This window comes from Ursus arctos, unplaced genomic scaffold, assembly GCF_023065955.2.
Source record: "Ursus arctos isolate Adak ecotype North America unplaced genomic scaffold, UrsArc2.0 scaffold_31, whole genome shotgun sequence".
Lineage (NCBI taxonomy): Eukaryota > Metazoa > Chordata > Mammalia > Carnivora > Ursidae > Ursus > Ursus arctos.
Genome location: NW_026622997.1, coordinates 10,164,710 through 10,178,255, shown reverse-complemented (window position 1 = coordinate 10,178,255; position 13,546 = coordinate 10,164,710). Strand labels below are relative to the sequence as shown.

The window sequence follows — 13,546 nt, the reverse complement described above, 5'->3', positions numbered from 1 at the left end:
CTGAGACGCAGGAAGATGCATCTGGATCTCTACAAATGAACATCTCCAGCGCTGAGTATTGAGGTACGAAGCGGGGAGCCATGAAACCAGGCACAGATATCGGAAGATAAACGGAAGGGGGAGGGAGCCGCCGCGTTCGGGCGCCGGGAAGCGGTAGCCACCTGCACGGGGGAGCGGGCCCGCTCGCAGTCAGCACCCGAGAGAGAACAGACTGAGACCGTGAGCCAGGGAAGGCAGAAGAAACAACAAAAAATGACATGTAATACAAGACACCCATGGTCTCTTCTTGGATATCTTTGCGTCTCCCAAGAGGTGACAGTTAAAGTGCACTTAAGATAGGACTTGAGCCACTGACTTGGCAGCAACTGTTAGTCGTCTGTGAGTGTCCCGCCAGCGTCGAGCGCCCTGCTCTGTACAGTGTTGGCTGCTGTTCCATCAGTATTTGCCAATTAAATAAATGACTGAAAAAACGAAAAGGTGAATGAGGAAAACTTGGCATCCCTAGTCAGGTTTTTACATTTGATCATTTAGATGGAGCTTTATTCTAAATTAACCTAGAAGGACCTGGTGCTAGAACAAAAATAAACAGCTTACTTTAACAAAAAACAAAAAAACAAAAAACAAAAAAAAAAAAACGATTTTTTTTAAAGGCCACTAAAGGTGAAACTAAAAATGTGCATAAGTTGTAGGAGATTTTTCCACTTTTGGGAAAAGGACACAAAAGGTCACAGAAAACCATTGGTCCCACTTAATGATGAGAACACAATAAATTTGGAAATCTTATTTGTCATGCAAGACATTGAGGAGATCTGGATACAAGTCTAATCCAGCAGAATTCCAGAGGGAGAGGAGCCCTTCTGGGGTGGACAGGCACTGCTGGGTGCTTTCAGCCCCGGCGCGTGAGCAGGCAGAAGAGCTAGCCTGTCTCGGTGAAGAAACCTGGCTGCAATGAGACAGAAGCCGACCTTTTCTCAGCCGAGCACCGGCTAGTACGGCGGACCGGGAGGTGGAGGAATGGCGAGCCCCCACGGCCAGCCAGTGCTCCTTCAGCCTACTTTTGCCTGTCAAGCACTGGTGGTAAAGAAGCTGGCAATCGGGCGGAAAGGACAGAGACGTAATCTCACGTGCAGAGATCCCAGACTCTACCGTGGAGCCAGATCTCCCCATCAACAGGAAATCAGATGTGAAATCCGGAATCCAGTTCAACTCCTGATTAGAACGAAGAGATCTCGCCTAGTCACCTTAGCTGCCTGACGGGAAAAGACAAGGCTTTCTGAGGACAGATATTACCTACTTCGGCTTCTTTGTTCTTTTATACACAATATAAAAGTGAGGTAATTGGAAAAGCAGGAAAAATGTGACCCAAAACAAAGAAAAAAGAATAAAAGGAGAACAATAGATAACAAAATGGCTGGAATTGACAGACAGGACTTAAAAACAATTATGAAGATGCTAAAGAATTTAAAGGAAAGTGTACAAAATGGGTGAAAAGATGAAGAATTCACCAGAGTACTAAAAACTCTGAAAAGGAAGCACATAGAAATTGTAGAATAAGTGCAAAATGAATTCATTAGAGGGTCTTAATGGTTAAATGGACAAAATAGAAAAGGTTAATAAACACAAAGATAAGAGAATAAAAACTATCCAAAATAAAGCAGTGAGCTAAAAAAAAAAAAAATCAGTAATAAAACATACACCCTGAGAATCAGAGTACTATGGCATAATTTCAAATGGTCTCACATACATGCAGCTGCTGCCTGAAAAGAAAAGAAAGAATAAAGTACAATTGTTGGAAGAGATATTAAGTGAGGTTTCAAGGGTAGTTGAAGGACATTAACTCAACCCAGTGAAACCCCAAACAGGAAAACAGAAAATCACACATAGGTCAAACCACTGAAAACCAGAGCACAAAGATAAAGGCAATGAAATGACATGTTTCAAGAGCTGAAAGGAAAACACGCGCACACTCACACAAACATACACACACGCGCACACACATACACACCTACGTGTCCATACGTGCACACACACATCCACTCGCGCCCACACGTACACACACGCGCACAAACTGGCAACCTAGGTACCTATACTCGTAGAAAATACTCCTAAAAAGTAAGGGTGAAACAAAGGCATTTCCAGACAAGCAAAAGTGAACATTCATGCTGCACTGCAGGAAAATATTAAGGGAAGTTCTCCAGACCAAAGGGAAATGATCACAGAGAAAAACGAAGATCGGCAGAAAGGAATGATGATCGGTGGGGTAAATATCAAGGGAGATATAAAGCGACATAGCTTTAAGTCTCTTTAAAAAGACGACTGGCTATTGCAAGCAAATAGACTGATATACTGTGGGATTATAATACATGGAGGAGTAAAATAACAATAGTAATATTAAATTCAAGAGGAGCAAACAAAACCACACTCCTGAAGGCTGTTAAATGTCTCGTGAAGTTGTATAATAGTTACCATGGTAAAGGGTGATGGGTTAATTATGCATGTTGTAATCTAGAAGAGCCATTTAAAAATACAAAATGGAGAGGCGCCTGGGTGGCTCAGTCGGTTGAATGACCGACTCTTGATTTCGGCTCAGGTCATGGTCTCGGGGTCCGGACAGCTCGTGCTCTCTCTCTCTCTAAAATAATGAATAAATAAATCTTTTTAAAAAATATAAAACGGTGAGACTGAACAGGAACAGGGGTAATAAAATGGAATAAAAGAACAAGCAAACCAAGAAACACAAAACCTCAGTTTCCAAATGAAGAAAGAAGAGAAGGTGGAAAGGGAAAGAAATAAAAAATGACAGAATTAAGCCCAAGACTCTCCCATGTAATTATAGCAAATGTAAGAGGTATTCAACACTCCAATTAAATCCAGGCTTATCTAGAAAAGACCCAACTCTATGCAGTTTACAAGAAGCACACTTAATATAAGGACCTAGAGTGAAAATGAGGAAAAGGACACACATTGCAAACACTAGTCATAAGAAAGCCAATGTGGGGGCGCCTGGGTGGCACAGCGGTTAAGCGTCTGCCTTCGGCTCAGGGCGTGATCCCGGCGTTATGGGATCGAGCCCCACATCAGGCTCCTCTGCTATGAGCCTGCTTCTTCCTCTCCCACTCCCCCTGCTTGTGTTCCCTCTCTCGCTGGCTGTCTCTCTCTCTGTCAAATAAATAAATAAAATCTTAAAAAAAAAAAAAAAAAGAAAGCCAATGTGTCTACATTAGTATCAGGAAAACTAAACTTTAAAAGTTTTATCAGTGATTAAGATGACTATTTCATAATGATAAAATGGTCATTAACAAAGCCCAAAGTGAGTTCTTTGCTCTAAAATCTTGAAAAATCTCTTATTTTTCTGTATACAATTTCTGATGGTTTATGAACTCCTGTGTCTTTATGGACCTCTAGTTAAAAATTTCTTTCCAAGGAGTGCCTGTGTGGCTCAGTCAGTTCAGTGCCTGCCTTCTGCTCAGGTCATGATCCCAGGGTCCTGGGACAGAGCCCTGTATCGCGCTCCCTGCTCAGCGGGGAGCCTGCTTCTCTCTCCCCCTCTATCCCTCTCCCCTGGTCATGTTCTCTCCTGCGCTCTTGCTCGTGGTCTCTCTCAAATAAATAAATAAAAAATCTTATTAAAAAAAACTTCAAATACACATTATTTTTAAATTCCATGAGTTTCTTTTCAAGTATATTACCCTTTAATTCTTAAAAACCATTATATTATTATTATTATCATTATTATATTCTTCAAGTAATTTTACCTGAAATTTCACATTCTGGTTGATATCTGACACGCGGAACTGCTTCAGGAAACGCTCATCCTCACTCCAGAAGAGGCGGATATCAGGGATGTCATACAGGGCCATGGCTATTCTTTCCAATCCTAGGCCAAAGGCCCAACCGATCCGATCTTGAGCACCAGCTACAATTAGGAAAACAAAACGAAACATCTGATTTAAAATATATAAAGACTCACAGTTGAATGCTACTTGCTGGTAAGTAACCAGTACTACTGGTGGAGCACCTGCTGGTGGTAAGGCACTGGGGAGGGGCCGTGGAGACATCCATGAGGGTCCCCGTCTTACATTTCTCATGCTTCCCACACCCCTCATTCACTTCCCTCACTGAAGCACTCTAGAGTCACGCTGTCTCTAATATTGCCTTTAATTTATAATTATATCCCAGGCTCTTTAAAGCCCTGGTTCCTGCCTCTGAGTAATCCTTGTTTGCCCTGATTTGAACATTTAGCCTACTATGTGCAGGTTACAGAGGAGAGAGAGAAAAGATCGTCTCTTGTCCCTACATGGCTCACTAGACGGTCAGGTATGTTTGAAACATGCCAGAGTGTACTGTTCATATTCAGAAAGAACCCTCAATTTCATTAAAACAACCTTCACCCTTAGTAAGAGTTACCTCAATAATACACGGAGAGCAAGGAAGCCAAGGGGAAATGCTTATCTAGTACCACTCACTCCAAAGGTAATATGTGTTGTTTACATTATGGCAACGCCATGAACTTGAAGGGTTTATTTTGCTTACCTGAAGCAGAGTAAGACCAAAGACATAAAGTGCTGTGTGAAGAAGGCAACAGAGCAATTCATACTACTGGAAAAGCTTACAGAAAGGGCTCATGAAAGGATCATAATTTTTCCTAAAGGTGATTAGGATCCTGGGCAGGCTGCAAATGGCCTCAAGATTTCACTCCCGACATGCGTGCCCTGTGTAAATCCCCCACTTTGAGTTTGGGTGGCTCCAGGAACGGGATGGGATTTCACCCCGTGATTAGATTACTTTATATGTAGGTCCATCTGAGCAAGTCAGCTGACAGAAATGAGAAGGCCATGTGGCTAAGAGCTGAGGGAGGCCTCTAGAAGCTGGGGGAGGCCCTGATGGTCAGCAAGAAATGGGACCCTCACGCCTACAACCTTAAGGAAATGAGTTCTCCCAACAGTGTGAATGAGCTCAGAAGAGGACCCTGAATTCCAGAAGAACACACAGCCCTGCTGACACCTTGATCTCCACCTATGAAGGCCCTGAGCAGGGGACCCAGCCAATCTGCACCCGGACTTCTGATGCAAGGAAAATGTGACATAATGAATTTATGTGGTTTTAATCCATTAAGTATGAGGTTAATTTGTTACCCAGCAAAAGAAAACAACTACGTATCCAAAATGTGGAGAAAGGTAAAAGAAAATTCCAGACTGAAGCAACATCTTCAATAACAAAGGGGTGACAGTGAAGCATGGAATGGTTAGGAGTGGATTCTGGAAACGCAGACGGTTCAAGGTTGAGGCAGGTAAGAGAGGAGAGGATCCATTTCTTTCCTTGTCCTCCTACCACCACTGTTTATAAAAAAAAACAAAAAAAAAAAAACAAAAAAAAAACCAAGGATAAACATATAATTGAAGCCATGCAAGAGTATGAGCCTCTTCAAATGGTTTGTTTAAAAGCTGAATGAATTAAAATTGTCAAAGTGAGATCACAAAAGAAAAAGATACAGAGAGAAAGAATGGCTCAGTAGCGGGAGGGAAGGTGTATATGAAAGAAAAGCAAGTGGCTGGCTGAGTGCACTTGTTCCTGAGTAAGAATGAACACTCAGGTGTGGAGGAGGAAAGAGGGGTCTTTAACCTCGAAGCCAGTGGGGTCAGGAAAAACTGCACAACCCGTGACCCCGTGATCAGGTGCCTAAGAGAGCAGTTGAAGTGTGAGGCAAAATATTTTAGAATAATTCATACTGATGCATGAGGCCTTAAAAAAAGGTTGCTGACTAGTTAAAGATATGAAATTTAATATAACCGTGTTAGACTTTTAAAATATATTTAAAGAAGAATTTTTTTTCTTTAATTGAAAAGGAAAATTACAGTCCTGGTGATGTGTTTCCAGAATATTCTGCATTGTGTGGTTTTAGCATCCTCATTCACTGCTGGTTATGCTATGTATTTTTACAACAATTTGGAAACAACATGACAACACATATAACGATCCTAAAAATGTTCATATTCTTTATTCTTATAACTCCACTCAGGAATTTATCTTAAGGAAATAATTCAACAAAAGAAAAACATAAATGAAAGAAGATACACAGTGGTACAACTTACAAGAGCAAAAACAGGAAACAACCTGAGTGGCCCAAATTAAGGAATGGCTTAAAAGTTATATGATATGTTGATGCAGTCATTAAAAATCATAGCCATACAAATACATATTTATTAAGTGACAGACTATAAGAAGTTATGAAGAATATCTACGATAACATGAATATGTACTGTGATACTACTATTGAATATAGCTACAAATGAGGATTGTACTGTGAAAAAATAAAAGCAAAATCAGATGTTCAAGAATGATAATGGATAATAATTTTAAAACAACTTTAAAACATTTTCTTGAAATTATTATAGTCATTTCAATAAGAAAGTAATAAAGATAGGTAGGAATGTTAATGCTGCTTTGTAACTTAGGCTTTTTCCGTAAACTTTTAGATTTCACGATCACTTTTTTAGATATAACCAACCACCTAGAGCCTGATATCTATAACTGAATGAGCAATAGATTCAGGGTAAGATTTTATTTAATATCTAGTATTTTTCTTTTTTTAGTGTCTTAGCTTTTGTTCCTTTCATCTATCCCCAGCTAGTTCCCCAGCCCCCAAAACATTTTCTAAAGCAAAAACAAGAATTACAAAGAGCCCCTAAAAGTAGGTAAGAAAAAAAGCAACAATCTAATTTTTTAAAAAAATATTTATTTATTTATTTGAGAGAGAGCGAGCAGGGGGAGGGGCAGACGGAGAGAGAGAACCTCCAGCGGACTCCACACTGAACATGGAGCCCAACACAGAGCTCAATCCCATGACCCTGAGATCATGACCTGAGCTGAAATCAAGAGCCAGATGCTCAGCTGACTGAGTGACCCAGGTGCCCCAACAACCTCAATTTTTAAATGAACAAAGAATATGAAGACAGTCATAGAAACAGAAAGAAAAATTACCTTTAAGCAAACAAAGAGATTAGTTAAGAAAAATGCAAGAAAAAATGCACAAGTTACCATATTTTACTTATCAGATTAGCTAAATAAACACATCTGATCCCATACTTGATAGCAAATCCAAGGAAAAACAAGCACCCTCTACACAGCTGGTAGGTTCCCAGTTGGGTTTTTAACCCATTGACCTAAAGAGCAGAATATAGCAGGAGCTGTCAAAACTACAGATGGGTATACCGCCTTGTTAGTTTAGCTACTAGAATGCATCCTACTTACGGGAAATTATGAATGTGTAAGGCCACTTGCTGGAGTATTGTTTATAAAAGCAAAAGACTATGAACAACCCAATGTCCATCACTAGGGAGCTGAATAAATAAACTAGGCTATGTCCACACAATGGCATATTATTATAAAAAAAACCTTTGAAAGATTTCAAAAACTCAAAGCAGCAGCTGTCTGACTTTGTTTTTAATTTGGGGGTGGGTGGGAAAGAACTGGGCAACTAGAGGACAAAGATGGGGAGACTTCACACTACATGCCTTTTTAAATAAAGAGTGACAAGAAATATTTCAGACAATAGAGATTTTTGGTACTAGATAAAATACAGCAATTTCTTTTCTGTTTATTTTTAAGAGGTTATAAGAACAAAGTATTCCTCTTATGTCACAATGGGGCTAAACTTTTAGGATAATCATGATTAGTAAAAACGGATTTCTATGTCTCCCTTTTATAGCCAGGATTGGTCAGTTTCATTCTCTAAGACCCAATACATTTCCAAACCATCCCCACTATGTGCTGTCCAAATTTGTGAGCACAGAATAATAAATGGTAGCTCTCGGGGCGCCTGGGTGGCATAGCGGTTAAGCGTCTGCCTTCGGCTCAGGGCGTGATCCCGGAGTTCTGGGATCGAGCCCCACGTCAGGCTCTTCCTCTATGAGCCTGCTTCTTCCTCTCCCACTCCCCCTGCTTGTGTTCCCTCTCTCGCTGGCTGTCTCTCTCTCTGTCGAATAAATAAATAAAATCTTTAAAAAAAAAAATAAAAATAAAAAAATAAAAAAAAATAAATGGTAGCTCTCTTATGCCATTAAGTTTGAAGTGGTTTATTATTCAACAAGGACTAACCAGACACTTTTAAATTATCTGGGTTTTTGCCTTTTATGTAAACATTTCCCATTATGGAAATGCAAATAAAGACTAGACAGGGTTTCACATAGGAGAGATCACGAATTAAGCTTAAAATAAGATGAATCCCCTATATTGTAACACCCTGCATATGCCATAGTATCAATTATGTCATAATATCACATCTATCCAAAGGCCATGCCACCCCACATTATTTATCACATTGCTCATTCTCCATATAGAGCAAACAGTCCTAAGCCAAGGCTATGTAATACTCCTTCTCCCAACTATATGCTGCTTTTCATCTGATTTTTCTACCTTATGATGAGTGGGATCAACTTCCGTCTAGTTTTTCAAGGCAGAAACCTGGGAGGAAATTTTTACTCCAACACTACCTCATTTCAGATATAGACCTTTAAATTATATCTCAAAATTTCTCTCAAAACTATCCCATCATTCTCGTCTAATTGTCACTACATATTTGCACCTTCAACAAACATCTCTCACCTGGGCTCTTCCAAGAAACACCCAAGTAGTCACCGTCTGTCTCCCTATTTGGTCCATCTGGCTAGTGCCACTAATTCCCTTTCTGAAACATATATTTGGACACCGTCACCACTAGATATGTATAAGGATAGAACAATGAATGACTCATCTCCAAGAGTCATATTTGCTCTTATTTTTATTTTGCATTTATTGTCTTTCTAAAACACAAAAAGAAGCTTAAAATTGTTCTAGAGATCTCCATGCAGTCTAGCTGAACTTGACTTCTCACGGAGCCTCAAGATTCGATGTGTAAGGTCAAGCTGGAAAAATGCTTCACTGTAAGTTAAATAGTAGCATTTCTGTTTATCACTTGGCATCAAGGCAATCATAAAGACAAATGGAAACACAAATATTTAGCTATGTTACAGAGAGATTGAGAAGCACTGGCCTGAAAAAGTTTGAAGAACTTTCAAAAAAATTTCCAATACATCACAGGTTGTTAATTTCATCACATATAAAATTATGCACATGACACTGCTCAACAACAGAATTCACATTCTTTTCAAGTGCAGATGGGTCATTTGCCAACATAGACCATTTTCTGGAACACAAAAAAAATCTCAAAATACTAACAAGGAACAACCCATGCCCAAAATGAAAATAAATCAGAAGTCAACAGTATAAAAATACCTGGAAAAACTCCCAAATAATAGGGAAATTAAACAACATACTTTTAAATAATCCAAGATTCAAAGAAAAAAATCACAAGAAAAATTAGGAAATGCCTTGACATGCATACAAATTAAGGCTCTAAAACTATGATTCAAAAGAAACCTATAGCATTAAATGCTTCTGTCAGAGAATAAGAAAGGTGTCAAATCTGGGGCGCCTGGGTGGCGCAGTCGTTAAGTGTCTGCCTTCGGCTCAGGGCGTGATCCCAGCGTTCTGGGATCAAGCCCCACATCAGGCTCCTCCGCTAGGAGCCTGCTTCTTCCTCTCCCACTCCCCCTGCTTGTGTTCCCTCTCTCGCTGGCTGTCTCTGTCAAATAAATAAATAAAATCTTAAAAAAAAAAAAAAGGTGTCAAATCAATGACCCATTCCCTTACAAAACTAGAAAAAGAAAAGAAAATTAAAAACAAACTAAGCAAAAGAAGGAAAAAATAAAAATAACAACATAAGTGATAAAATAAAATAACAGAAAAACAATAGAGACTTGATGACACCAAAAGCTGGTTTAAAAGAATTTTTTAAAACTGAAGCCTAGTTGATACACGATGCTACATTAGTTTCAGATGTACAACATAGTGACTACACAGCTCCATTATGTCGTGGTGTGCTCACTACAAGTGTAGCTACCATCTGTCACAATACAACATGATTCCTTATGCTGTGTCTTTAATCCTGTGAGTTCTTCCCTAACTGGGAGCCTGCATCTCCCATTCCTCCTCACCTGTTTTGCCTACCCTCTCACCAACTTCCCCTCTGGCAACCATTAGTTTGTTCTTGGTTTTTATGGGTCTGTTTCTGCTATTTGTTTATTTCTTTGTTTTGTTTTCTAGATTCCACACTTAAGTGTAATCATATGGTATTTGCTAGAATCAAAAAGACACATAACAAGTGCTGGCGAGGATGTGGAAGAAAAGGAAGCCTCGTGCACTGTTGGTGGGAATGTAAATTGGCGTAGCCACTCTGGGAAATAGTATAGTATGGAGGTTCCTCAAAAAATGAAAAATAGAAATACCATAAAATCTAGTAATTCCACCACTGGGTATTTACCCCCCCCCCAAAAAAAATGAAAACACTAATTCAAAAAGATACGTTCGCCTCTATGCTTATTGCAGCATTATTTACAACAGCCAAGATATGGAAGCAACCCAAGTATCCATCGATAGATGAACAAAGAATAGGTGGTATATATACACAATGGAACATTACTCAGTCATAAAAAAGAAAAAAGCTTTCTCTATTTGACTTATTTCACCCTGGGTCCATCCATGTTGCTGCAAATGGCAAGGTCTTATTTCTTTTTATGACTGAGTAATATTTCACTGTATATGTATACCAAAAGCTGTTTTTTAAAAAAAGAGATAAAAAAACTGCTAGCCAGACAAATAAGGGAAAAAAAGAAAAAAGAGAAGGTACAACTTACCAATGTCAGGAATGAAAGATAAGACCTCACTAAAGACAGATTCTAGAGACACTAAAAGGATAATGAGGGAATATTATGAATAAACTTATGCAAGTGAATTCAACAATCCATACAAAATGGACAAATTCCTCCAAAAAAACCCCCAAACTACCAAAGCCCATTAAGAACAGATAACCTATATCAATTAAAAATACTGAATATGTAATGAAAAACCTTCCTACAAAGAAAACTTGAGGATCAGATGGCTTTTACTATGAATTTTATCGCAATGTTAAGAAAGAAATAATACAAATTCTACAAAACTCTTCCAGAAAGTAGAGAATAATGAAATTTTATGAGGGTAGGATTACCCTTATACCAAAACTAGACAAAGACATTCCAAGAAAAGACAACTATAAACTAATACGCATAATGAACAGAGAAAACAAACAAACCACCTTTAACAAAATATTAACAAACTGAATCCAGCAACGCATGAGAAAACACAACGTCAGGACTGGATTTATCCCAGGAATGCAAGGTTAGCTCAACATATGAACATGAATCAATGTAATTCATCATATAAGCAGATTAAAAAAGAAAACACATGATCATTCAGTAGATGCAGAAAAAGCAATTGAAAAAATTAACATCCATTCTTTATAAAAATTCTCAGCAAATGAGGAACACCGGGCATTTCTTTTATCTAATAAAAGACACAATAAAAAACCAAGAGCTAATGTAATACTCAATGGTGAAAGACCAGCTGCTTTGTCTTCAGGGTCAACTTGAAGACAAGTATGTCTACTTTCTCTACTTCTATTTCTACTAACCTGAGTTCCAAACCAGTGGGGGAAGGGGGAGAAAAAGTAAAAACAAAAACAAAAACAAAAAAAAAGATTAACAAATTGGAAAGAAAAAAGTAAAACAGTCTTTATTTGTGGACGGCATGACTGACTACATAAAAATTCCTGAGGAAAACATTTTAAAGGTTACTGATACATGAGTTTACGAAGACCATGATCTACAAAAATCCACAGTGTGCATGATTCAGGGGTGTCAGTTTCACCTAGCTGTCAGTGGGGATGAGCTCAGAACCTCTGCTGAAGATAGGACACTGGCTCTACCAGGAGGACCCAATGCTAAGACCAGTGAGGGAGCCATTACATCAAGCACCTGGAATCCCAACCACCTTGGTTAAGGACGAGATCTTGGTTAGGAGCAGGGAGCAGCTGGCCTCCAGCGTCCTTCCACCATACTCCGAGTCTCACAATTATTCTTAGGGAGAAGCCTACTTGTGACAATCAATTACTGTGGAGAGTTGCAAGAAAGGATGTGGCATCTATTTGCTGAGTTGTACCAAATTTTGCCTTTGAAATACTTTGTTTTGGTCCCACCTAGAACAGCTTCTTCTGAACTGCACCCTGCACTGTGCTCTCCAGCTAGGACATTAGTAAGACACCACGCACTTCTGTCCAGGATGCTGATCACTGTATCACACAATCTTCCCTATGAGACATCATTAAATAAATTGATCTCAGGTCTAAGAAGATGGAAAAAGCTCCTTTTCCCTGAACAACTGGATTATTTTTCATTTAACGATACCATGAGTTACATAATTGATCATAATTCTCTCCTTACTTTGGTCCCATGGAAGCTTACAGTCAACCTTGCAGGTCACCTCTACGACTGTACAAGTGTTCAAGGTACATTTCTCTGTGTGACTCTTGGCCCAGCTTTATTTTCTTATCCTTATTTCCTCTTTGTCCTGATTATCTCAACTATTTATTTTATCCTCTTATACACACTTTTATATGGCACTTCAAATTCTTTATGGAAGAAAGTGAGCCATAAATAACTAGACACTTAAAGATACTGTCAGCCAAGGCAAGTCTAATTTTCAGGTCTTTGGCACTCCTCAGCTGTAATTTGTTGCCAGGTGCTCAAGGGCTGACAGGGTTTTAAGGCAGTATATTTTTTCCCTATTCCAATACTAGAGGGTTCCAGTAAACTAGAGTCCCCAAAGCAGAAAGCTGACTACAGAGAAACATCCTCAATTAAACAGACTACTCAGGATGGGAAGCAATTAGATATTCTGATTAACACAGCTTTGTGCTGAATGGAGCAACCCACACAGGAAAATTGTTTGTTGGTGGTGCTGAAAATCATTCTAAGAAGGTCAGCCTATATACTGAAGCAAACTAATGTGAGGTAAGAGCCCAGAGATGGGGAAATTGAAAAGAAGAGAGAGAAAAAGAGGAGGAGGAGGAGAGGTGAATGGCAACTGAAAAGAGGACAGTAAGAAGTCTTCACTGTGAAAGTGTAGAAACTAAGTGGATCTTAGAGCCTAAAACCATCTAATCCCATAAACTGTCCCCTTCTACAGCTAATGGCCCTCCAGGCTCTGCCTCGACAGCTGCAGAAAGAGAAGCACTGGCAAGAGAGAAATCAAAGCACCACACAAGGCTTGGCACACAGCCTCTGGTCTGGCCCTTCCAAGCAGAGACGCTGCGAGCAAGAGGCATCTCAGAGAGACAATGGTTACGCTAGCCATGCGTCAGGATGGGGAACAAAGAGCACTCAGGAAAGACTCAAACTGTCTGCTATTGCTCAACGCCATGCCTCGGAAGGCATAGGACATCTGTGCTCTCGGTGGTGGTGGTAGGTGGGTGGAGATACTTCTCAGACCCCCATCCCAAAAGGCCTAGAAAAATCACTGTGCCATGCAGAAAAGGTCATATCACCAACCTGAGAAAAGGCTGAGAATGGGCAGTTGTTGACTATGAAACAGAAATACACACAAACACACAGTATGTAAGCTGTATCAAGACAAG

At 39.5% G+C, this 13,546-nt stretch overlaps 1 protein-coding gene across 3 annotated transcripts in view; it reads right to left on the bottom strand.

Annotated features, from left to right (window-relative positions):
* Window positions 1-13,546, bottom strand: part of FARS2 (phenylalanyl-tRNA synthetase 2, mitochondrial) — a 535,745-nt gene that overhangs the window by 210,508 nt on the left and 311,691 nt on the right. For all 3 annotated transcript variants that reach the window (XM_057304896.1, XM_057304897.1, XM_026511427.4), the window contains one exon: window positions 3,756-3,916. In XM_057304896.1, the coding sequence (XP_057160879.1) occupies window positions 3,756-3,916 (161 nt within the window). The remainder of the gene's footprint in view (window positions 1-3,755; window positions 3,917-13,546) is intronic.